This window comes from Alternaria burnsii (assembly GCF_013036055.1).
Source record: "Alternaria burnsii strain CBS107.38 chromosome Unknown 756, whole genome shotgun sequence".
Lineage (NCBI taxonomy): Eukaryota > Fungi > Ascomycota > Dothideomycetes > Pleosporales > Pleosporaceae > Alternaria > Alternaria burnsii.
In genome coordinates this window covers 70,448-95,184 of record NW_024066128.1, presented here as the reverse complement: position 1 = coordinate 95,184, position 24,737 = coordinate 70,448, and the positions used below count along the sequence as shown (strand labels likewise).

Below are 24,737 nucleotides of genomic sequence, written 5' to 3'. Positions count from 1 at the left end.
TGTGAAAGCCCATCTTTTGACTATCCACTTTTGATGTTTATACTATCAGTGGACCAAGACCTTCATGCCTGTTGAGCTTTTACCATTTGAAAGTTTAATACAACATCCGGGTACCATCTCAAATATCCCACTCGCCTTCTGTCCAGAATTGATCATAGACTTCCTTAAACCTTTCGTCTATATGACTGGCACCAAAAAGCAATGATGAAGATAGAACGCAACCAGGATTAAGGTGCATCTCCTGATTGATATCGATTCCCCGGCGGACAGCAGATTCCTGTTTTGCAGATATGGTGGATAGTGTATGGATCGCAACTAAAAAGACTTTCAGAGACGCACGATTGACTACAGAGTTGCCAAACGTATTCAGTGCGATTGTCGTACCTATCTCGACATTGGCGCCCTTCTTCGGAGTGATGGCCCAGATACGATTCCAAGCAGGCCCCTCGTGGCGAATATGAAAGTAGTATCCAGATTTGCGGGCGAAGTTGACCAGAGCACGAGCTCCTTCTTCCAGTGTACCACCCTCCATGACATACCCGTGTTTAGTGAGGAGAGAGCATATATCGTGCGTGCACGTGGGAAAGGCAGCCTCAAATTTTGTATGTTGGTTCGTTTGGATGCGAGAGTACCATTCAGAGATTTTCTTGAACCGTCCTTTCTCGGCTTCAAGAAAGTAAAGAGCTCGAGTATCGACTTCAATTCGAGGTGTTATGAAACCCATGAGGTAAACATGACTCTCGTCGACTCGAATGGGATGAAGCCGCTGCGTAGTCTTGAGGATAATCGCTTCGGCTTCATTCTTAACCATCTTGCATGTAGCAAGCATGGCTGTGGGTGCAGTATATCTGATGATTGTAAAGCTACTCGTAGTGTCTCCATTGCTGTTGCGTTTGACGTATCGGGTACGAAAGGTAAAATTCGGCATGAGCTTGTAGATCATGAGTCGCAACTCAGCCGGCAAGTCAAGAAAGCGGAAGGATTCAGAAGTTTTGTTCGCCATGAATGCGGCGACCGCTGTCTAGGAGAGGCAGAACTGCAGAGGCGAAGATACGAGGTCAGTATGTGTCTCCCATACATTTCGTACAATGACATCTTACCCTGTTCTGGTCGACGTACTGGCGGTTTAAGACCGGATCTCGATTGCGACCTCTGAAGGTCGGGATGAGGTAATGTAGTAGGAAGTAAGCTGTGGCAGAAGAGAGTTTGCTTGAAGTAAGTGCAAAACTCACGGACCGTTGGTCACCTAGAGAGACCGAAAGTAAGTGAAGGTGGAGGACATTTCGAATAGAGTGTGTGGACGATAGTGAAGTGAGTACCGTAAGCGAGACAGAGAGAGATGAAATTGATGCCTGCCCGTGGGTTGGTCTTGATCAAGGGACGACGATCTTGTCGTCAAGACGCTGGACACTAGAAGCGACCAACTAAGTGATTATGACTAAGTTCAATAATTCTTCCTATCTGCGTGGTATCCAACGTCGAACATGCAAGCGCGCCTTACTCCAAAGAGCCTCCCAATTCCCCCCTCCTGATTGTACTTGATACCCAACGATGGAGTGACTCCAAAACGGCCACTATGCAAAAACGAAACCATATAACGCTAAACTCAACATCCAATCCATGCAATTTTCCAGACTCTTCGTTCTTCACGCGCTATAAAAACGCTGGGGTGAGAAGAACCCTGTGCTCAAGATCGGTCGAGTTCTACTCGCCGTTTACTTCTTCGGCAATGTTGCCGTTTGCACGGTCAGCGCCCATGTACCGCTGCATGTAGGTGATGTAGTCAAATTTGGGGATGTCGCGGTCTTCTTGCATATCTGGGCCTTGGTGCTCAGGCATGGTGGCGATTAGGTCGTCAATTACTTCGTCCGGAACGAGTGAATGTCGAAGGTCGAGTTCTGTGACGTATGGCTAATGGGATGTTAGTAATTGATTTTAGGAAAGGGGATGTAAGAACGTGGACTGACCTTGCCATCAGCGACCTCTCTGAAAGACTCGAACACCTGCTCCGCGGTGTTTTGATCCTCTGTTTCATCTACCATGAAACGAATGAACTGCTCGAAGGTGACATAGTCTTTACCCCCACTAGTTTCGCGGAACCTTTCATGCATCTCTGCTTCGTCGTAGACCAAGCCCAAACTTGCCAAAGCGGCCGAGAATTCCAGTTCGGCCAGCGAGTTGGATACATCGCGGTCGAAATGCCTGAAGACTGATTCAAACTCTTCCAGTTGTATGGGAGTTAAGTTGGTCATGTTACGCGCAACCATTTGGTTTTCCAGGAAGGCAAGTTTCTTTGATACGGAGTTGCGGACCAAACCCAATTCGTATTCCAGCTCATCGTATGTATACGTTGTGAAGTCGTTTTCCTCGATATTCGCTTCAGCGCATTGCTCATCGATAGATGCTATGAGGTTGAGGTATTCGTCCAAAGGCGCAAGCGACTTGCTGATTTCCTTGGTATGCTCCAACTGGTCCTCAACATCGCCTTCCAACGCTGATATCGATGTAGAGAGTGTGTTGAGGGCCAAAGCGAAGTCATTTGCTTTGTCGGCAAAGGATTTTCGTAGAGCGTTCTTGATGTCTCTGATTGTCTCGTTGATGATTTGGGAACGTTGACGCTCGGCCTTCATCAAGCCTGTCCATGCTGTGTCTAGTGCTTCGAGACTCAGCTCTGCAGGTGGGTCGTAGGGTCGCAACCGATATGTTGCTAGCTTCGTCCTGATATTTCCCAATAGGCCTACTAGATCCGACTTCTCAGCTACCCATGTTCGCTTGCTCTTGCGCTTCCACGCTGTGAACTCGGTTGACTGGTTCCTAGCATCTGCGTATGTTCCGTCGAACTTGGCGTCCTCCCATTGTGTGCGCTGCTTGGCGATTTGGTCCAGCAGCTCGCGCATGCGTCGCTCGAAGTCGTTCTGCATCTGCCACGCTCCCTGCATGTTTGCCACGAACTTCTCGACTCTTCGGCCGGCGTTCTCTACGCGCTCCATCTGCGAGAAGGCGTGGAACCAGTAGGCAATGTATGTCATGAGCGAACGCTCATCAGGCTTCGCTACATCGCACACGTCCTCCACATCGAGGAGGTCGGGAATACCAATCTCTTTTGAAGCAATGTCGAATGCAAGCTGCATGTTGCCGCGGTGGTCACTCTTGTCTAGGCTGTCGTAGTCGATGAGATCGGGACGGTGAATATCGAGCAGGGCACAGCTGTGCAACGTTAGCCCGGTTCTTGCATGTAGAATGTTGCACCCACAATGCGAGCCCATCGTTCCAGCTGGTGGAGAAGTCGCGGACTTCGACTTCGTCGTAGCAGGCCGTCTTCCTCTGACACCACAGCAGCAGACCCTCCTTCGCACTGAGACCCTCCTCGTTGATGTCGCTGATGGTGAATCGCAGAATAAGGGTCCATATCAGACCCAAGATGATCTTGCTGTTGCCATCGACGACGTCCTCGGCACCGGTATTGGTAAGCTGGATCCTCCTGCTTCGGATGAAGTCGAGCGATTTGTTGACGTTCTCAAACTTCTGCACCCGCAGCTTGGGTCGGGAGGCATAGCGGCCGAGGGACTCGTTACTGAGGATCTCAAGGAGGTGGATGAGTATGATCTAGGGGGCGTCAGTGACTGGATGCGGGGAGAGGCCGTGTCGGGGGGGCCAGGCGGGGTGGCACGTACACCGTCAGAGAGGTCTATGATCAGGTCGTTGATCTGTACTTCGCGGATCTTGAGCTTGCTGTTCAGCCTGCAGTGGTGTCGTCAGTAGCGTAGGGGCCCGGGGGAGCGGCGGGGGTGGCAGGCAGCGTACCACTTGGTGAATGTCTTCTGCTGGACCTTGACCCATTGCTGTTCAAGCGGCGCCATGATTTGTGTGCATCAGCGCTCTCACACGGACTGAGCGCATGCAGGTAGGAATATCTAAGCTGGGTGGATACGCGATGCTTGCTGGCGATTGCTCAGGCGTGTTTTCCAAAGTAGTCTTGGGCCAAAACAATGAATGGCTGACTGACTGCGGGCGCGGCTTCGGCTGTCGCTGCACCCTGGTCCTCGTAGCGGGGCCCCTGGATCCACACGGCCTTGGACCGCCCACCTCTGCTCTGGTTGGCCGCTACTATCCTGGTGTCTTCTTGGTAACAGAACTCTTCCGTCCAATCTTTGTTGCTGACACGCATACAATATCCAGAAGACGTCCAAGGTAGCGCGTGCTCTTGGTTGTCCTGCAAACTCTTGTCCACTTGCCTCGTGGCCGCAAAGAGCCAGTTCCAGCAGGCATCGCACGCATATTGACCGGCCAGCGCCCTTGCCTGCATCATGGCTGTAGACGCGTCTCAAGATGCCGCGTCGCTGCCATACCACGAGCCAGGCATCGTTGTCATTCTAGTCCTCGCGTCTTTTCTTCTTCTCCTCAATGTCGTCAATGCTGCCCTTGATCGAGTGCTTTACTGCGGTCTACTAGGCCAGGTGATGGTCGGCATCGCATGGGGCACTCCAGGTGCGAAATGGCTGTCTGAGAGCTTAGAAGGGACGGTTGTGCAATTAGGCTATCTTGGACTGATTCTGCTTGTCTATGAAGGTATGTCCCATGCTTCATCACCCAACTCATTTTCACCCCTATGACATCGTTCTAACACACCTCAGGTGGTCTTTCTACTTCATTCCAGTCTCTCAAAGCGAATCTACTTCTCTCTTCTGGTGTCGCTCTTACTGGAATCGTAGTTCCCATCGCGCTCTCCTACACTCTGCAAGGTCTGTTAGATGCTAGCCCTGTACAGGCTTTTGCTGCTGGTGCAGCACTGTGTTCCACCAGTTTGGGCACAACCTTTACGGTTCTCGGCTCAAGTGGCTTGTCTACCACTCGTCTAGGCGTTGTCCTTACCAGTGCGGCTATGATGGATGATGTCGTCGGCCTGGTCATGGTGCAGGTCATCTCCAACCTAGGCGGTGACAACTTCAGCTGGGTCACGGTCGTTCGCCCGGTGCTTGTTTCGGTTGCTTTTGCTGTCGTTGCTCCTATTGTTTGCCTTTTTGTCGCTAAGCCCCTGACTGTGTGGCTGAATACGTACCGCGAAGCTCACCAAGGCGCACGGCTGAATGCTCTCCTACAGTGTACACAAACGGCTTTCACAGTCCACACGCTAATTCTCATTGGTCTCGTCGCGGGAGCTACATATGCAGGCACGTCGAATCTGTTTGCTGCGTACATTGCAGGAGCTAGCATCAGCTGGTGGGATTCCGACGTACCTCACCCTGCCAGTACTTTGGCCACAACCCCGGTGGCTGAAAAGAGCTCAGCAGCTTCTGGACCAGTTCTTGAAAGCTCCGAAGGCACATCTCCAGATGCCTCCAAGACTCGAAGCGAGCAAAACCAGGGCGCGCTTTCATCCCAACCCACCAAGATCGAGAAGGACGAGCACGTGGACGCAACAGGTGGTGCAGCCATCTACCACCACTACTACCATCCCGCAGTGTCCAAGATTCTGCAGCCTTTCTTCTTCGCATCCATTGGCTTTTCTATACCAATCACGCGCATGTTTAGAGGTGCGATAGTCTGGCGAGGTATTGTTTATGCTGTCCTCATGGCATTTGCCAAGTTGGTGTGTGGTCTTTGGCTTGTCCGTTTCTCGGTCTCTGCGGGTAAAAGATCTCCTAGTAAGATCCTGAGCAAGGTGCGCCTGCCGTCGGTGCCTCACTTGTGGGGTAAGAGCAATCATCCAGCACCGTCTGCGCAGGCAAGAGCTACTACACCTCAGGTAGGCGCCGCACCACCACACACAGAAGCTACCCCTACACAGACACGCCCAGCAGCTTCGTCAGCTGGCACTGAAAGCGAGGCGCGCTCTTCACCCAACCCACCAAGGCCCTTCTCGCTACACCCGCCGCTTATTCTCGCCTTTGCAATGTGCGCCCGCGGAGAGATTGGTTTCTTAATTTCCGGCGTCGCTGAATCTCAAGGGGTGTTCGGGGACACTTCTGGTGAGCCAACCGACATCTTTCTCGTTGTGACATGGGCTATCGTTCTGTGTACTATCCTCGGCCCTCTGGCTGTTGGGTTATCTGTTCGCAGGGTGAAGGAACTCCAAGCGCGTAAGAAGAAACAGCACGAGGGCGCCGAAAGAGACGTCTTGGGCGTTTGGGGGGTAGAGTGAGTTAATCTCCGGTGGGAACCAAAGCTGCTAAAGTGTGGTCGCTGCGCAGTCCGGGCAGACTGGTTGCGGTTGAGTTCGAGGTTGTGCACATGCGCCCCCTGTGGTTATGACGTGCATGGTTGGGTGTCTGGACAGGGATAGTGGCTGTATTGGTGGGGTCAGAGGCGGGCACCATGCAAAGTACGGTTGAAACATGTTGATTTGTACTTGGTGTATCCAGCGCCGTTGGAAGTGAAACAATATGGCACGAGATATAGTGTAAGCGATCGCCACACCTTCCCAGATGTACGTGGCGATGTATGGGCCGGAAGGGAAGGGAAGTGGGAACGGTAGCAATAAAAACAGACTGTAATGACACTTTGACACAACGTGGGTTCCCATAGTTTGGTAGAGCACCCGTCTTTTGAACAAGCAGCCAAGCAGCCGAACAGGTAGCGAGCGGCACGAAATCTAAATATGCCCATGTGGCGGCCATGGAAGGGTTCTGGTGGCACGCAGATGGGTTTCAGACGTCGACTCGCTCTCTCCTGAAACGCTGAGCGCGATCTTGTACTTGCAGCCGCCGGGCGATCAAGCCGGGCCCTCTGCCGTTGTCGCGCCTTTCCGCTGATGAAACGCATGCAGCGAAATGATGTTGCTGACGATCTCGAGCCCTTGGTGTTGCAGCAGCCAATGGGCGCACACCGCGAACATTACTGCAGCGGCGTCTTCCTTTCAGGCTCGACGTCCGAAGCAGAGTCAAGTGCACGTGAGAGAAAGTTCCGTGCCGATTTAGCGCGCCATTGCCCAAGGAGCCCCAAAGCCAACCAGGAGAGGGCCCACTAAAGACACTACCACGACTGTCTGTACCAGACACGACCGCGCTCTCGCCCGCCGCCTACCAAATTCTCCTATTTACCCTGTTTCTGCACTTCTCGAATGCGGCTTTCTCGCTGAACGACTCTCGGTGCGACGCTTTGCGACTTGGATTGGCAGCAGCGCCCGCTCGCTTTCAGGACTGGTATCCCGCTGTGCTGCAGCCCGACCGACCTCGCATTGCTGCTTACTCGACGCGACCCCCGTCCCAGGACTCCCCGTCCTCGACACCTCCGCCGAGGCTCCTGTCTCACTGAATAGAGACCAACCACTCGCTGAGAGGCGCCTCCGCTACCTGCTTGCTCACTTCATTGAGCACGGTGCACCCCGCTATTCACCACATCACACCCCCGACTGCCTGGCCGCACTGGAGGCAGTGAAACGCTCACGCAGCTATTGTAGCTATTGTATAATTCCCATCGTTGTTGTTTTTGTTGTTGTTGTTGTGTGAACAATAGTCCACCCATGTAAGTACGCAGGAGCTCTTCGCCTGGCTGTCACCGCTGCCGTCTGCTGCAAACACCACCCCTTCACCCCCACATGACTGCAGCATCGCCTGTTTCGTGTTCAATCAACCATCCACCCGTCGATCCGTCCGCTGACCACGGTACTTTAGCATGTATTCTCGCGAACAATTCATGAACCCCGGTCCCGCACCTCGACCACCCACCGACCGCCCCCGCCTCGCACTCACACCCAACACCAGCAACACCTTGCCAGGCAACATGGCTGGCCTGAGCATGCAGTCGCCTGCCTTCAACAACGGTTCGCAAATGTCACTCATCCGCACCCAGACCGAGAGAAGCGTCTCGTCGACGGCTACGGTTAAAGAGGGTATGGTCAAAGTCAAGGATGAAGGCTTGTTCAAATCTTTTGTCTGGGCCGACCGGTGGTTGGTATTGCGCGAATTTGAGCTCAACTTCTTCAAGAGCCCTAATGCGTCAAAAGTCTCCAACACAATCCAACTGCGGGACATCCTTGGTGTCGAGCGATCAGATACGCAGCCGCTATCTTTTGAAATCACCCGCGCTCTCAACAGCAGCAAAGGTTCCTCTCCACCTCGCGATGGCCCTACCAAGATTATTACATGCAGAGTCGAAACCGACGACGATGTCTATTCGTGGATCGACAGCATCTACCAGCGATGCCCCAGCATGGGCGGTGTCAGCAACCCCACAAACTTCACTCACAGAGTACACGTAGGATTTGACCCCAACAGCGGAGCTTTCGTCGGCCTGCCAGTGGAATGGGAGAAGCTGCTCACTGCGTCCGCGCTCACCAAAGACGACTATGCGAAGAACCCCAAGGCTGTCCTTGAGGTCTTGGAGTTCTACACTGAAAAGCTTGTCAAGCGATCCGAGGACCCTCAGCAATACCCAAGTCTCACCCCGACCCCACCAATGAATGCTGGGATGGAGAAGCAGCTTGGGTATGGTGGTGGCGGCAATTCCGTGGCTCCCCCGCGCCCAGCGCCGCCAGGCAGCTATCAGCGCAAAGACAGTTACAGTCAAAGCTACGGCGGTCAGCAGAGCGCGTCCTCGCAGCAGGATCGTTACGAGCAGGATAAAAGAAGGCAGGAGGAGCAGGCCAGACTACAACGTGAACGCGAACGTGAGAGGCAAAGAGAGGAATATGAGCGACAACAGCGCGCAGAACTGGATGCGTACAATGCTTCGCTACCTCAAAAGAAAGTTCCCTTGGCCCAACAAGAGATCGGTGGAGGTGGTTATGATTCGCGAGATTCGAGTCCGTCAGGCCAAAGGTACAACCCCAGTCGCCCTGCACCATCAACTCCGGGCGCCGCAAGAGACCCCCGACAGCAGCAACAACAGACGGCACCACGCCAGATGGCTGCGCAGCGCCCTGCACCTCCTGCACCTCAGCAACAGAACAGTGGTTACAGCACTTCTCCTGCGAAATCATCCTCGACTCAACAACGACCGCCGATTCAAACAAACAATAGTTATCAGAAATCGAGCAACCAGGTCCCCAGGGTCGCTAATGGTCAAAGCCAACAGAAACAACAGCCATACCAGCCAGGTGCTGCACCCAAGCCATTGAACGTTGCTAAGCCACAGAATGCTCCTGTCAGTGACGCAGTGAAGAAGGCCGAGCAGGCTCTCACCGCTAAGCCTAAAGAAGAGCCAGCACGAAAGGATGTGCGCATGTCTAGCATGTCCGAAAGCGAGGTCATGGCGAAGCTCCGAGAGGTTGTATCCAAAGAACGACCACTGGACTCGTACAACAAGCAGAAGAAGATTGGTCAGGGTGCCAGTGGTTCCGTCTATGTTGCACGTATCCGTGAAGGTGCTACTTCACCCATGGCCAGAAGGGTCATGCAAGAAAACGGCCCACGTGCACAGGTCGCTATTAAGCAGATGGATCTCCGCAACCAGCCACGCAAGGAACTTATCGTGAACGAGATTATTGTCATGAAGGACAGCAAACACCCCAACATCGTCAATTTCTTGGATGCCTTCTTGCAAGAGGAGCAATCTGAGCTTTGGGTAGTCATGGAGTTTATGGAAGGAGGTGCTTTGACCGATATTATTGACAATAACCCTTCCATTAGCGAAGACCAGATCGCGACCATTTGCTTCGAGGTAAGCTATGCAGTGTGCATTTTGGACAATTCATTCTGACAATCACCACAGACCTGCAAGGGACTTGAGTATCTCCACAACCTGAACATCATCCACCGAGACATTAAGAGTGACAATGTCTTGCTCGACGGCCGTGGAAATGTCAAGATTAGTACGTATCCGCTATACATCCTCTCTTTACAGCTAGCTAACCTTTAATAGCCGACTTTGGTTTCAGTGCGAAGCTTACCGAGCAGCGCAGCAAGCGTGCGACTATGGTCGGAACTCCATACTGGATGGCCCCTGAAGTTGTCAAGCAGAAAGAGTATGGCAACAAGGTCGATATCTGGTCTCTGGGTATCATGGCTATTGAGATGATCGAGTCCGAACCACCGTACCTGAACGAGGAGCCACTCAAGGCTCTGTATCTCATTGCTACCAACGGCACTCCACGTCTCAAGAAGCCAGATAAGCTTTCCAAGGAACTCAAGGCGTTCTTGTCAGTCTGCCTTTGCGTCGATGTTAAATCACGAGCGAGCGCGGGAGAGCTCATAAGCCACGACTTCCTCAAGAGCGGATGCAGCTTAGCCAGCTTGTCCCAACTGCTGAACTTCAGAAAGAACGGAGGCCATTAATATCCAGTGACACGTGCAATCACAGTATCAGAGAGCTATCCGATCGGTGCCAAAAGAGTGACGGTGGGCAGTTTCATGAAACGTTCTGGACTTGATCGATACCCTTTTCGTGTACATTTTTCCGGCTACGTTCCAAAGCGGTCGATATCCGACCTTGCCAATCGAGCAATAACACATCCCGAAACCCAAGATTTCGATGTGCTTGGGCAATATCAGTCTGGTCGTCTGGAATTTTCACGCTTACTACGGAAACTACTTTCATTCGTGTCTTCTGACTCTTCATCCTACTTTAAATGCTCTGCCCGCCTTTCGCTCTTTCGTCCATTTCCGGGGAATCGTACACCGAATATCCCGCGGACTTCTGCAGACGCGGCTCAGGAACGATTCAAGTTGGATATGAACGACTACTTACTTCAATATGAAACTTCTCCATCGGCTCGGAATGCTTGCGCCAGACCTCTCTCATGTTTATCTTACATTATTCCTGCGCAGCGATATCACGATTCTGTAGTTTTGCAATTTGAGCATTTAGGCGCACTATAGGGTCTTCGTAATCAGAGTTTTTGGGTGTAAATGTGGATACCGATAGATCGAACGACAATGTCAAAAGTCTAACACGAGCTTTACCTGTTCGGTTGCACTTCCTTTGTGCTCATATAAGCTGAACCTGGACTGTTTGATCAACACATAAACAATCACCACAGAACAAAGAATGCCGCTGATCTTTGAAGACTATCAACAATAGCTTCGCCCTGCAACAGCTTCACCTTCACGGTTGCTGTTCAAATATCCTTCAGCTTCGCCATCATGTCTGCTACCGACGCTGCGCACATAGTGCAAGCTCCTCAAACTCACTCCACTTCACATGAAAGCCGCGATCGAAGCAGCGACCAGTGTCGCGACATGTCTCACCACACTCATCATGTCTGTCCTAGTCGCCACTAATGACATATGCTGGTACATCAATTCTGGTGTAGCCCACCCTCTCATTGTAGAAGCAAACTGCTCCTTTCCAACCCTAGAATGCATTCGCAAGGCCAAAACCTGCGGCCTCTTGCTGATTAAGGAAAGGGAGGATAAATACTTGCTCAACATACACAAAGAAGAAGCTCAAGCCAACGCAATAAGACCCACGAAAGAAGCCCGTAATGAATCCGCCACCAATGGTTTCTCCAAAGCTTGGATATACGATACCATGGCTAGCAATCCACCGGTGTGTAGCACTGTCAATATACATCAGCATAATTATTCCACAGATTACATCGTCAATGCCGGCTGTATCGTTGCTGAATGCACGCCACCGCCGTCACTTTCAGCCGGCCCCAGCATTCCCATTCAACGACTCAGTATCGGTGATGGAGTAGCACAATACGACTTGACAGCTGATGGTGTATTCATTACCATCATGTTGCTCATTTGCTTCAGTATAGCTCATCTATTCTTCTCTCTATTTCATTGCTGTTGGCGCTGCAGGAAGTCTAAGCCGAGGCATAGTCCAGTTGAGCGAGTTGAGCGGATTGTGACGCCGGAAGGGCTTCATTAGTATTAATACTCCGAACAACGATGGAAATCAAATCAGTGCTTTGAAATGAGACATGATGACCAGCGAAAACGTATTCATGATTCAGAAATGAAAGGACTGTTCCGGTTGACAGCTGAAGAGGCAGATACATGTTAAAGAAATGGTCTGGCTCCGAGTAATGAGATCTCATAGGAGTGAGGAGCAAATCCTCCACATTGACTGTTCTGAAAAAACGAAAACAAAATGCAGACCGAGAGAGACATGAGCTATTGCATGTAGATGTGTAACATAAGATATAGACGTTATAGCGTAAGCGATTCGAAGATCAAAGACAATGCAACCCTTGCCAAATGCTGAGACGCACTGAGGTAGAAAAATTGAACAAGTGACGCACTTGAATGCAGTGAACATGATAGGATATCTGACATGGAAGATAGGCTTCAAGGAGATACGTAGTGGAAGGCTCGCTATGGGGAATGGAAGGAAGTTTTCGTGGGCTTCGAGTCGCAAGATCGATGGAACGAAAGAAGGCTGATAGCAGCTCAGCCCAAACACAAAAGGTGCGGACCCAGTACTATCGTGCTAGAGCTGGGACTGAGCATCTCGTCCCACCAGCCGTCTTGCCGCTGGCACGTCGTGTCCTGGTTCGCAAGCCACGTTCGAATACCACTGATACGCTTTAGCACTGCTGGAAGTGTGTTCTTGTCGCCTTCTCGTATTGGTACAACGCGTTGGTATAGACGGTCACGTTTTTCCGAGTTTGCGGTGACAGCAGCAACGAAGAATGGCCAGACGGGGTAAATCGCGGTATATAGCGGGCCTTTCACTGGGAGTGAGAGAATTATGGTATGTAGTGCATCTGAAAGTTCAAGGATGGAAGCGTGGAACCGCGTGAGTCTAAGTACGGGTTAGCGGGTACCAAAACACAAGGATATCCAGAAAGCATACCCGTAGACATGACAACGAAGATAGATCAGCGTAGCGAGACGAAAGGCCTCTGCGGTAGCGAGCAATACTTCTTTTTCTGGTCCTTCCTGCTCTGAACTCCACTGCTTGAGATTTTGGATCTGCAACTCTTGTGATTGAGCATACATGAGCTTGTTCGATCTATTCGGACTAGTCGGAAGTAAAGTTACAGATGATATGATGGAAAGCAGCTGAGGCGAGATTCCAAGAATGGTAGAGACTTTAGCCGCTTCGATGAGTGATACACCCTCCAGCCAGTTCATTGTCTCAAACGAATGTCGCTGGGTTCTGCTCAACTGATGAGAGTTTTGTGCTGTTCGTGCTAGAATGAGTTGAGCACGCAAGAACAGAGCGGGATCGGAGTGGTGATTGACTAGCTCTGGAGAACTCGCATCGAGTATGTTGGCGTGAACAGACCAACATAGAGGAGACTCCTCCCTGTTGATTAAGCCATGATGCATTAGCAACATGCTAGTAGCTAGAACACCGTCAAAATAGCGTCCCTCGCTGATTTGTGCTGCCAGAGTCTGAAGCGCTTGTGTAGAATAGTACAATTCGGCTTGGTGGTAAGTGTCTTTCTCTTTTGGGAGCTGCTCGCAGAGATACGAAGCTGAGAGGCTGAGCAAGGCGTATCGCGTGCTTAGGCAAGATTCTGCCACATGCAGTAACGAGATGTACACATTTGACTGAGACGCGACAGTACGACCTGGGCAGATGCCCTTGGCATAAAACTCGATAAGGAAGCCTTCCATATCCCCAGGAGCAGGTACTGTACTAGACGGAACATACTTGATAAGACTTGCTAGACCGGTTTCCTGTGACGAGATACTGTCTCGGGAACGATCAGACCGCGTCGGACTGCGAGAAGCTATTTGCAAAGCTTCTACGCTGAGCATTGGGGAGTCCGCTTGTTTTGTTAGCAAGTCGTCTCTACACATTCAGTCGTGAGACATTTACCTTTAGCGCCAGCAAGGTCTGACAATTCGCAAAGAAAGTCTTGACAGGCATCCGCCTTGGATCTTTGGATGTATCGGATTCGTTGAACTACCAGCGCTGTCCCGTTTGCATTTTGTGTCAATGATAAGTATGGCTGTCGTTGCTGGAGTGATGCTTTGAACTTGTCGAACTGACTGCTATTGAGCTCGCCTAACCGCCAATACAGCTGGCCTAGGACTTCAAGAAGTACGACACCGGGGCCTTCGCTGACCATCCACTGTCGGATGACAAGCAGATTTCTCCTGCTGTTTCTTTGATTGCCTTCAGTTGGGAGATCGACTACACGTGCGAGTAGCCGATCAATATGTGTGCAGTCTAGACTACCAAAGTCTAGTGTTATTGAAAGATGTTGAAGAGCATCGTTAGCAGCTTCGAGAGCTTTGGAGAGCCGCCTGTCTGCATCCATGGCTATGCGAGTCAGGGGAATTCGTGTCGACGTGCAGTGCGCGGTGAATTGGGTACTCCAACGGCGGGATATGGATACAGTAAAGATGACGGTACTAGACAGGTCCGGCAGGCTTGGAATGTATTGATAATGGCTATGTGTTTCTCATCCACAAAGAATGTAGAACATAAACAATAGAAAATGGCAGCACCGAGGTGAATAGACAAGGCGATAGTAAAATGGAGATAAGGGAAAGAAGCGCCAGAGATATGGTGCCTTGTTCAGTGATACATCTGAAACTCTGCAAGCATACACTACATATTGATGAGGCTTCGCCTTGCTGACCACGACCAGAATGCAAATTAGAAGGCTGACTCCATGCAGGTTGGGTCGAAGATGAGGCCGTGTAAGTCCCCGATCTAAGTCACCATAACAACAGTTCTTAGCACGGATTGGGCAAAGACGAAACGGATGTAGCTCTGAAACAGTATGTACATCTCATGATCACCAAAACGCTGACAGGAGGCGGCGCGTCATGACTGGAGGATGATTCCCGTCAGGCTGGACTGACCGGGCTATTAGACGCGCATATGTGGCACCGTGCTTGCCGGCTAATCATGAACGCAGCATAGTACTTGTGAACAAGGAATCTTTCGCGATGGCAAAGAGAATGCTTGTAGAGTTGAGTCGTCTCTCGCCGAAAACGGACATATTTGGCGAGACTTTTCGTTGACGGGTTGGCTGAGCACAGAAAGGGCGAGGTTGAAGAAAGGGTCAGAGCCGGCGATTCACGCCGAAAGAGGAAAGGCGCCATTTTTAGCGACATCGAGGATCACTCAGCCACATCCCCAGCTTAAGGTCTCTCGCAGCCGGTAATCCCAAAGACCATGCCACTGGCGCTGCGCTTTTCCAACTTCGATGCTCTTCCTGTAAGTCCCGCCTTTGCCTTTCTTTACGGTCCGAGGGAAACATTCGCTTCCCGATGTCAAGCGCGTGCACGTCAAGCTTCGGATGCCGAAACATGGCCCGTCGTTCCAGATCTTTTCGTATCTCATAAACCCTGATATAACATGCATAGATCTTTTATTCCTTGTGCAGCTGAGCCGACTATCTGCTGTTAATTCCACACACTCCGTACGCTAGCACACTGACAGCAAAAGACTAGAAATTATGTCACAAGCCATGAACGTGATTTATTCATTGACGCCTTTATAATATACATCTTTGGACCGACACCTTGACTGGGAGATGTGAGCTCAGTCACTTCAAACTACATCTCTAGGCTGATCAACACGCTGGTAGGCCGTGCTGTTCCACTCATGTTCAGTAAGATGGACCGAGCTAGACTGATCTTCCACGAGCTTTCCCATCGATCTAACACCCTTGCCAGCAGGCACCCAAAGATCGAAGAATACACGACCAGGATGGAAAACCGTTAACGCAGCCACTGCAAGGATGATCATTGGCCCTTCAAAGATCATGAATGTAGCTTCGTGGTTGGCAAGGTCACCACTGAAGCCGTCCCAGAGCTCGGCGACACGATATATACAGCGGATATAGATGAGTACGGTCGCGACAAGAAGGCTCCATTGGAAGAAGGCGAAGTTTTTCGTAGAGCGAAGGTGTTCATAGAGAGGCGGCTGACTGGGCAACAAGCTTCCTGAGATCTTCGCACGTCGTACACGGATGGCAAAGTCGGCCCACAAAATGAGGAAGATAGTCATGGTGGTAACCTGGGAGATAAGGCCAGCAATCATTATGTCAACACCCTTCCTTGAACCTTGACTGTCTTTGGCAGTCGCGGCCATACCACCTCCGATAGCCTGGAGGACGAGAGCGAGCAGGTCACAGCCGACGAAAATGTAGGTATACATCTTGTGCTTCAACCTCGAGTTGTCGGTACCAATAGCGACGATGACACGACCGAAGGAGAGATAGATGCCGGCAGTTAGGAGGGCTGGCGCGATAGTAAGTGGGATAAGATTACTAGCTGCTATCAGTCATGGTCGCGTTTCGCCAATGGAAAAACTCACACAAGGAAGTTGTTCATACTGAAAGGATTGAGATTGAGCATGACGCGGCCGACGTATCCCACGGCCTCTCCAAGCACGCCAGCACACATGGTGCCCATGAACGACCATGTCTTGTTTCGTACGCCGAACCACAACTGTCCACTGAAAAGCGCGAGTAGAAGGAGCATATAGATCACGTTTCCTGCAACATTGGGTCGATATTCGATGACCTGCCACGACTCTGGACATGAGCCGACTTTGCAGTATTTCCTTGACATCGCAATCTTGAGTGGGTCCGTAGCATTCACATCGATGTGATCCGGGTTAATGCCATTCTCGTCGGCGGCTCTTACGACAAGGTAGAGAATTGAATCCATAGTGATTGATGCTGAGGTTAGAATCAGGGGATTGCAGAATAGACTGTTCGAGAAGATAGAGAGAATTGTAGCGTTCTAATTAGATAGGGTGGTACCTATGCTGTCATGAGCGACTTGCAGTATATATATACAACACTCATGTCTCGATCGTAAAGATGGCCGTTCTGATTGGCCCGCTCGTTCATGTTGACCCGATTGAGATGTGCAGCCTGGGCGTAAGACGGGGGGCAATGCAGGCTGTGGGCCTGATCTTTTCTTGCAAAGTCAAATCGCACACGCCACACAACATCAGAAGTCGCAAGGCAATGTTGATTTCCAATAAATCAATGGCTTTCTATACACTGTTTGACTTTCTGGTGCATCTCGGGTTTTCGCCGACGGACTAGTAGTTTGTTGTCTCTCGCCTCCGCGTTAATAAGCAGCCACGAATTCCAGAGACGAGCATGTTAACATGCGAAACGAATTGGAAATATTGCAGAATGCTTTTTAGGCCGTGATAAAAGACTGCGACATAGCTGTGGAGAGCGTAAGTCCAAGAATCGTCTTGAACCTTAACATCATTGGGTCTCTCCAAGCAAACTGCAGTCTGACTGAAAAGTCCGCATGATGTGCATTGGCTACCTGCGCTCTCGCTATAAATCTGCTCATCACTGCAATGTACTCCAGATACTTATGATCGATACGTAACCGTTAGAACTGGATTAACGAGGTCGATCTAGGCTCAGCGTAGAATAGGGTGTCCATATTCATCAAAAGCATGTGAACACGCAAACAAGGTTCAGCAGAGATGATGTGGCAGTGAACAATCATTGGTCCATCAAAGCCAATTGTTGGAATAGCCATGAAAGAGAGGAAGGGATAGAGTTGGTAGTAAGGCTGAAAGGCAAGGATCTACCATAGCATGCGTCAACGACGTACGATTCGACCAACCACGACCAGAGTCGCTTCTCCGCCTTGCCTAATCTTAGGCCACCCGGGCGCAGCCATCCTTCTTGCAATAGCCACCATCACACACTATCGCCCTCGACGCGAGATAAGTCGGTGAAGGTTTCTAAGATCTACACAAGCCTCACTGTTCCGCATAGAGTCGGAACACTCAGCCCGTTCTGAAATTATGCTCACGGCAGGGGGCAGCCCTTCAGCAAACAGAAGAATAGTGTTTACCTTCAACCTGGGGCGAGACCTTCAGGTGGGGGCGAGGCAGTCCCTCATTTTCGACTTGTAGACAGGTCAAATCGCGCAAGCGACATGAGAAGTTTGAATAGGTATGAGCGACATTCCAAGCCTCCCAAGTAATTTGCAAGTCTCCACACAGGACTCTCCCAGTCATCATTCGACTCGTAAGATTTTCAAAGCTGCGACTAAGACAGCAATCCTGGAGAAATGCGACAGGGTCTTTCAGCCTCAGAATAGGTAAATATCTTGTTCTTCGATGTCCCACTCAACCCAATCCTTGCTGTCTTCGTGACCTAGAGGGTCGCAAAAAACGACAACTCCCTCTTCTATCTCATAACCTTTCTTGCCCATGAGATACGCACTACCGATGAATCTGTAATAATTGCTGTCAGGGACTTGACGCAAGACGCAAGGTATATTGCGGCCGAAAATGATTCCACAAATGTCATCCTTCTGAACAACGACATCAGCTAGACCGATGTACCCACGCATCGTGACTACAAGTCGGGTGCCTTGCATATGAATTCTTGAGACTTCCAAGGTTCTGTTCGATGAAATATGATCGTGATGTGATGGCTCGTTGAGCGTCCTTTCATCGTGCTCGGTTTGAAGGTATGCCTTGAACGCAGCTCTAGACCGCCACCATTCCCACCATCCCCCGTCATATTTGCCCAAAGACAAAGCATTTAGGAAGACATCTAACCTATAGGAGGATTCATAAGGTGAGTCCTCAAGCATGGGACCGACGACTGTCCACAGTTCTCGCACTGAATGCGGCGTTGTGAGGTCATATTCGAAATCATCTGAGGCGTATCTTATGCTATCAGTGACTACACCTCTTGCTGATAGAATTTGGTGGTCTATGACTTCTGGCTCACCAATGGATCCGTCACGTGAGGTAAGTGGTACTCCATCTTGGCGGAACCGTGGCGCAAAAGGAATTCTGGCAACGTCCCAGCGGGGTATCCACGAAGGTCCATCAAAATCGGCAGAACATGGGCGATATTGAACAAAATCCAGAATATCGATACTCTTAGTTTCTCGAACGTACTGCATTGCGAATTGCCGATAGGTTTCCAGGGGGGCTAGGTTATAGTTGGGTTTTATGGCGAGCACCTTTTCAGAGCTTTCTAATAACTCCATGAAAGCATAGATTCTGTCGCGGGCATCTGAAAGTTCTAAAACCCTTGCCATATTGAGAGTACGTAACAAGGAGGGCGCTGACCAACTTAGCTCCTGATAGAAGATCCGCGCGAAAGCCTTCTTGCGTTGCTTGTAAGCTTCATTGTGACATGCCATGATACCCAAATTGAGTTCATGGTGTAGATCAGAAGCGCGCCTAATCAGCCACAAATCTGTGCGCATTAGTTTTTCCCAGCTAAAAGTGGTCTGATTCCAAACGACCTGACTATGCTGTGCAAGGGCGGCTTCCTGTACCGTCCAACCGCGCTTGAACCAGTTCTGACAGCTCAGGTGGGTGAGGGATTTCCATCGGGTATCCGACAAGATGGGATCATCTTGTTCGAGATAAGGATAAGAATCCCACGACATGTCAATATGCTCGCATGTTTCATCAATCATTCGATTGACATCATCCAGCAAAGAGCACACCTGCGGACCATGGCCATCATCATCAGATCCAACGTAGATAAGAACACGAGTCGCTGAACGGTAAATCTCCCCCATCATTGCTACTTGATGACCTTTCTCGTTCAGATCATCCTGATTGATACAGATGCCATCAGCCCACAGCTTACGCCGCTTGTGAGGAAGTCGAAGACGTCGTAGTACGTTGGACAGGCTGGTCGTTATCCTGATAACACGACCATCGCACATGATCTTCCTGTTCTTTTTGCTCTTTCCCCACACGTACGATATAGCTTCGAATTTTGTTTTTAACACAGACCCTGTCTGTAAACTACACCTGAGTGGGTCGGCGCCACTGCCACGGTGAAGACTTAGGTAGCGGAAGGATCCATCGCAAGGCAGCTCGTTGTATTGATATAGCTGACCGTGGGAGCCTGGAGTTTTGTGGGAGTTACGTGTCATGGTGGATGCAGCGCTGACGCTGCTCGCAGATAGCGAGGCAAAGACGTCTGGAGTTCAAAAGCTACACAGTCGCACAGAGAACGAATGAATGAGATAAGTCCCGAGATTTGAATGGAGAAAGAGATGGGCGAGTAGGCGAAAAGCGGGGAAGATGATCTCCGGCCACCGGCATCATGGCCTAGCCTCATATCGTGATAGCGAAAAGTACCCACAGGTCTTTACTTGCTACTGCAGAATTCCAGCCCAAATTTTCATTAGTAAATTGTGTAAGGATTTGTCCCACCCGCGAGTTAGTGGTTGTAGTGTAATGGAAGCTATCGATCTGATAGCTACTACTTCCTCGCCATATCCTGTGCCACAATCGTTCTCACATACCCAGCTACCCTCTCTGCGACTGGCACTCCATGGCGAATACAGAAACCGTGAGGCCATCCCTCTCTCTCGTCAATTTCCATGATAGGTTTCCAATTCTCGCCCTGCCCTTCAATCTCATCCACACCATCTCCACGGCTGAATCTTCCACGGCTGTGAATTAGTGCATCCCTAGTCGCATCCGCGACCCAATGATCCTCGCGTGCAAACAAGAAGCGCAAGATTGGCCGGGGATGCGGGTGCTTGGTTGCGGGTTCGGAGGCAGCGGCGCCCCAGATTTCTTCGTCCCAGATGTCGGTGTCAATTTGGAACATTTCATCGCGCGCCATATGAAGTGCTTGGTGAATGCCGTGGGGTGATTTAACGAAAGCCGCAGTTGTTTGCGCCGCATCGGAGGGGAAATCCATAAACTTTGCTATCAAGTTCGCAATGAGAGAAATGGGAAGCAGAAAAGTTAAGAAGTTGACGAAGAGCGCTGCAAATGTTGCAAAGTTCGAGTTCTTCAGGAATGGCTGCGTAAAATCGTTAGTGTATGTTGATAGGAGCAGTGTGAAGAGGCGCCTCCAAATACTTGTTGGGCCCTCTTCACACGAATGTTGGAAACCACTTACAGAAGCTTTCATCCCACTCTCGCTTCTCGCAATATCGACAACCGTAGGAAACAGTCCAATTGCACCCACGACCCTCGTCTCGAAATCCTCGCCCGCCATTCCATGTGCCCTCAACCTACGTATAATCTCCAAAGAGATGTACGCACCCACCGAATGACCCACAAGAATGACCCTGACATCCTTGGCTCCCTGCTCTTTAATCTCTTCTACCAAATCCGCCAATTCGTCTTCAGAATGCCTGATCTGGTCTTGCAATCCATATGGGGGCTGTTTCCGCCATTTCATCGTTTTGATCTCAGCATTGTTCATTTCGAAACCAGACAGACTTCTTCCGTAGACTTGGAATTCAACATCGCGATCAGATGCTGTGTTGTGACTCAACAGACCGTATAAATGTGTCAAGAAAGTGCGGTAGTATTCCACGAGACCAGGATTTCCGGTGACAAAGTAGATGAGGTAGGTTCTGGACGTGGTCTTCTTTCCCGGCTCCGGGGGTGTGCGGAGATGTATTTGTGAAGCTGGGGTAACGGAAGACATTTTGGTGACTACGTTTACGTTGAATCGAGATTGTAGAGTTGCAGAAGGGGTTGCAGAGCGATTTTATGAAGCGCGACTTTTGATATCTCGGTTGCGCTAGGTTCAACCTGGGTTCATGCATGGTAGCGCTATTCTTTCTGTGGTATAGCGCGTCCTGTCGGCATCTAGAACGTTGGACATCTCTGACCGACAGAGATCTACCCGTTGCCATGATTAAGAAGACGTGGCTTCCAGCCAACGGTAAGTCTTCCTGATACTGATTGCAGCAATTGGAAATCTTCAATCGATATGGTTTATATACTGATCGGGTATCATTATAACCTTCTGCATCATCGCCGTCTGACTGTCGCGCTCATTGATTATCAACTTTGCACCTTAGTCCTGCTTCAAGAACAATTCCAGCACTCCAACCATCCTCTCTTTCCAGGCTGCCTTGTCCTTCTCCTTTCCCCCGTCCTTCCATTTGACCAAGCATTCCGCAAAGACGACAGCATAGTTCCTCACAATAAGTTGTCGAATAGCGACTTCTGGCACTTTGCTTAGTGTCTTCCTTCTAACCTTTGCTTGGGGGCTGGACGGAAGGCTCATGTCTGCGCTTGCTCTCTTGCTGCTATCCTCTGGGCGAGGTTTTGACACCTCGGTAATCTGATTCGCGATATTCTGGAGGAAGGATAGTATGAGGAGGAAGGTAGCGTTGTGGTTGGGCGCTGTTGCCAGTATCTCTAGGATGGTCATTTTCTCATCATCAGTGGAGTAATCGAGAGATGGTATAGTTCTCGCAGCCTTCTCGCGGCGAGCTAACGCTTCTTCCAACTTCTCCCACAGGCTCTTAGTAATCACGCCGTCGGTGAGGCTAGTTAGAAAGGTGATCAGGGCTTCGGCCAACATCTCAACGCGCTCTTTGCTGCGGGTCTCTGGATAGAACGCATCGATGAGAGGCGTATCACAGTCCAGCGCGTCGTAGATCTCCGCGAGCTCGTCTTCCCAACCATGCCTGCTGCCACTCCGACCCTTGACAAAAGGCCACCCTGCATTATCCTGCCAAGGTGCCCTCTCTCCCTCACTCTTGGTCATGTCCCACTCGGCTAGGGTTCGCTCCGTCAAGTCTTCTATCGCCTCGGTCAGCCGGAATACTTCCCTAGGCACGCTCCATTTTACCTCGCCACGGGCTGGTATCTGATTCTGTAGTTTCCTGATACCGCCTTCGGGAATCTTGATCAGCTTGTCGATAGATCGTGCGAGTGCCGACGGTTGCCAATGAGCGCGGATAGGAACGAAGTGGTCGCGTCCATTTTCGACGCGTAGGACGAGGATTTCGTCAATCATAGCATCCCCTTCATTGAGATCGCGCACCGAATTCAGACTCTCGATCTTGAGTTTCAGCTCGACATTGAGCACGTCTGCAGGAGAGAGTGTGAAGTATTGATGAATGTCGTCTGGCCTTGGCTTATCAAGCTTGTCTTGCGCTTTGTCAAAAGTGACAGAGAGCCAAGGGGGGAACGGGCCAGCCGGTTGGTTTTTATCTACCGGGCGATCGGCGAATCCAAAGGTAGCTGGTACACGTCCAGTATTTGCAATGGTGATGTTGCGTCTCGAGGACTTTGCGAATTTGACGTCACCGAAATCTACTCCTTCAAAGGTGCTATCTGTTTTGTTCCGATCGTCGGGCGAAGAACCAGTCGCGCGTTCTACTACTACCGCAATCGACGGTCGACCCTCGTTTTCTTGACGGTCAATCTCACGAGCCACCTCACCATGGATAGCAGCCTTCAGCTCCGGAACGACAGCATCGTATTGTAGCTTGAAAACTGCATCCAAGGGCTTGTGATCGGAACTGAGGACGCGCATGTGGGTGGTGTAGTACTCGAGTAGCAGCTCAGCCTAAACGATAGCAGTCAGTCAATTGTTTCTTCCAACACTCAGAGCTAGGAACAGTGCAGTAAACTTACAGGAAGGTCATCCTTTGTTTTGATTGGCTCAGGCTCAGGGTCTTCATTTTCCTCGTACTCGTCGTATGTCTCTCCATCAGTGTCAGGGTCGTACTCATACATGACATCGTAGTCTCCTGGTACGTCGATACCCTTCAACTTCATCTCTTCATCGTGTTTGCGCGCTGCTTCTTGATCCTCTACCCGGCTGTCATATTGCTGTTTAGATGCTCGTGTCCGGTAGAGGATGCGATCGCACCAACTGGGACAGCGGCGCTTCTCGCTCGAGTCAAAGACGCCAACCTTTCCGATGTCATACTTGTAGGACGGCAGGAACCGGACAGGGCCCTCTTCCCACCCATCGTGGAAAGCCTTGCCGCCTTTCATCATCTGGTGCAATTCATCGTGCGGCAGCAGCGACGAGATGGTGGTTTGCAGTGAAGCGGGATCGAGTTCTGCTGGCTCGGGAACGGCGTCGCGCGTATCCTCAGACGAATGCTTTGAGCCATATGCAGAATCACCAGATGTAGACGACCGACCATGGTCTCCTTCTTTGTCCATGTCTTTTGTGTGAATCGTGAGCAGGCGACGCACGTCGTCGCCTGGCATACCGTTGAGACGATAATTTAGGTCGCCGAACCAAAAGGCAAAGTCTTCTTCACCCAGACTCTCACCTGTGTTTTGCGAAGATCCCAAGGCGTCAACGATGGGGTCGAAGCGCGTTCGGGAGTTGATCTGAGCAGCGTCCCAATTCCTCCTGTCCAAGGATGCCTTGTCTGCACCAGCAGCCAGGTGCGAGTTTATGAAGACAAGTCGCGTCGTCTCTCCCAAGACTATGCGTGTTGTTACAGCACCCTTGTTGCCCATGTAGCCCATCAAGCCAGTACCCACGCTCGTGGTACTGACATTCTTGATCTGCGGTACGATTTCTGGGGAGACATAGATGACCAGCCATAGGCCAATCAGCTGCTGCTCGGAAACCAGCTGATAACCTTTGGGCAGAATAGCCTCGAGCGACGCTTTCCATTTGTTGGCCGTGGTGGGGTCGGTGTACGGTCTCAGAGCCTCTGCGGCGGATGTGATGTCGACAATCTCTTGCAGGCCAAGCGCATAGATATCGATGTCCTGTCCACCCGGGATCTCGCCTGCTTCGCGGTGAGGGACAGTCGGCTCCCGCGTGCTATGTCGTGCTTCTTGCGCTGGAACGCTCTCTCTGCCGCCCTTGCCGTGCTCCCCAGGGTCAGACACGCCGAGCCCAGCGAGCGACTCTTCAATGCCCTTGCCCTGGACGAACCACTTGCCGATGTCGTGCTCGGTGCCCTTTTGGGCGCCCGTGTTCCAGGTGCCGACTTTGATGCGCACATTGCGCGGTCGCGTGTATTCGGCGCGGCGCTCGTAGAGGGCTTGCGAGAGGGACGTCTGGTGCGTGGTGATGGAAGCTATGCTCGGAGTGCGCGGATCAAGGAAAGCGCCAGGGATGCTCGCCTCCAGGCGCTCGGTGGAGCGCACAGAAGAGGCTGCTTCGGGCGCCATGGCGGGGTGAGGGCAGAAGGATGGGGGGTTGCAGGGAGGGGATGCAGGGTTTGCGTGAG

At 51.0% G+C, this 24,737-nt stretch overlaps 8 protein-coding genes across 8 annotated transcripts; 3 read left to right on the top strand and 5 right to left on the bottom strand.

Annotated features, from left to right (window-relative positions):
• Positions 1–118: 118 nt before the first annotated feature.
• On the bottom strand, positions 119–3,860 carry GT037_010460 (alpha-actinin-2; the record flags this gene model as incomplete). Its single annotated transcript, XM_038935507.1, has 7 exons — positions 119–1,021; positions 1,101–1,209; positions 1,709–1,911; positions 1,968–3,207; positions 3,254–3,606; positions 3,675–3,741; positions 3,805–3,860. The coding sequence occupies 7 exons, from the start codon at positions 3,858–3,860 to the stop codon at positions 119–121; spliced, it is 2,931 nt and encodes a 976-aa protein (XP_038781757.1).
• Positions 3,861–4,307: 447 nt separating this feature from the next.
• On the top strand, positions 4,308–6,252 carry GT037_010458 (sodium hydrogen exchanger; the record flags this gene model as incomplete). The annotated part of the gene is made up of 3 exons (XM_038935505.1): positions 4,308–4,569; positions 4,635–6,138; positions 6,192–6,252. The coding sequence occupies 3 exons, from the start codon at positions 4,308–4,310 to the stop codon at positions 6,250–6,252; spliced, it is 1,827 nt and encodes a 608-aa protein (XP_038781755.1).
• On the bottom strand, positions 5,944–6,168 carry GT037_010459 (uncharacterized protein; the record flags this gene model as incomplete). Its single annotated transcript, XM_038935506.1, has 1 exon — positions 5,944–6,168. A coding segment is annotated over one exon (225 nt), but the record flags the coding sequence as incomplete, so codon positions are not given.
• Positions 6,253–7,614: 1,362 nt separating the features above from the next.
• Positions 7,615–10,214, top strand: GT037_010457 (serine threonine-protein kinase shk2; the record flags this gene model as incomplete). The annotated part of the gene is made up of 3 exons (XM_038935504.1): positions 7,615–9,600; positions 9,652–9,751; positions 9,802–10,214. The coding sequence occupies 3 exons, from the start codon at positions 7,615–7,617 to the stop codon at positions 10,212–10,214; spliced, it is 2,499 nt and encodes an 832-aa protein (XP_038781754.1).
• A 922-nt stretch (positions 10,215–11,136) lies between these two features.
• GT037_010456 (uncharacterized protein) lies at positions 11,137–11,696 on the top strand (the record flags this gene model as incomplete). The annotated part of the gene is made up of 2 exons (XM_038935503.1): positions 11,137–11,638; positions 11,692–11,696. The coding sequence occupies 2 exons, from the start codon at positions 11,137–11,139 to the stop codon at positions 11,694–11,696; spliced, it is 507 nt and encodes a 168-aa protein (XP_038781753.1).
• A 582-nt stretch (positions 11,697–12,278) lies between these two features.
• Positions 12,279–14,104, bottom strand: GT037_010455 (uncharacterized protein; the record flags this gene model as incomplete). Its single annotated transcript, XM_038935502.1, has 3 exons — positions 12,279–12,633; positions 12,685–13,609; positions 13,660–14,104. 3 exons carry the CDS (start codon positions 14,102–14,104, stop codon positions 12,279–12,281), a joined length of 1,725 nt encoding a protein of 574 aa, XP_038781752.1.
• A 1,244-nt stretch (positions 14,105–15,348) lies between these two features.
• Positions 15,349–16,472, bottom strand: GT037_010454 (rta1-domain-containing protein; the record flags this gene model as incomplete). Its single annotated transcript, XM_038935501.1, has 2 exons — positions 15,349–16,069; positions 16,117–16,472. The coding sequence occupies 2 exons, from the start codon at positions 16,470–16,472 to the stop codon at positions 15,349–15,351; spliced, it is 1,077 nt and encodes a 358-aa protein (XP_038781751.1).
• Positions 16,473–17,876: 1,404 nt separating this feature from the next.
• Positions 17,877–24,678, bottom strand: GT037_010453 (dnase i-like protein; the record flags this gene model as incomplete). Its single annotated transcript, XM_038935500.1, has 5 exons — positions 17,877–19,716; positions 20,031–20,581; positions 20,681–21,166; positions 21,629–23,098; positions 23,167–24,678. The coding sequence occupies 5 exons, from the start codon at positions 24,676–24,678 to the stop codon at positions 17,877–17,879; spliced, it is 5,859 nt and encodes a 1,952-aa protein (XP_038781750.1).
• Positions 24,679–24,737: the final 59 nt, after the last annotated feature.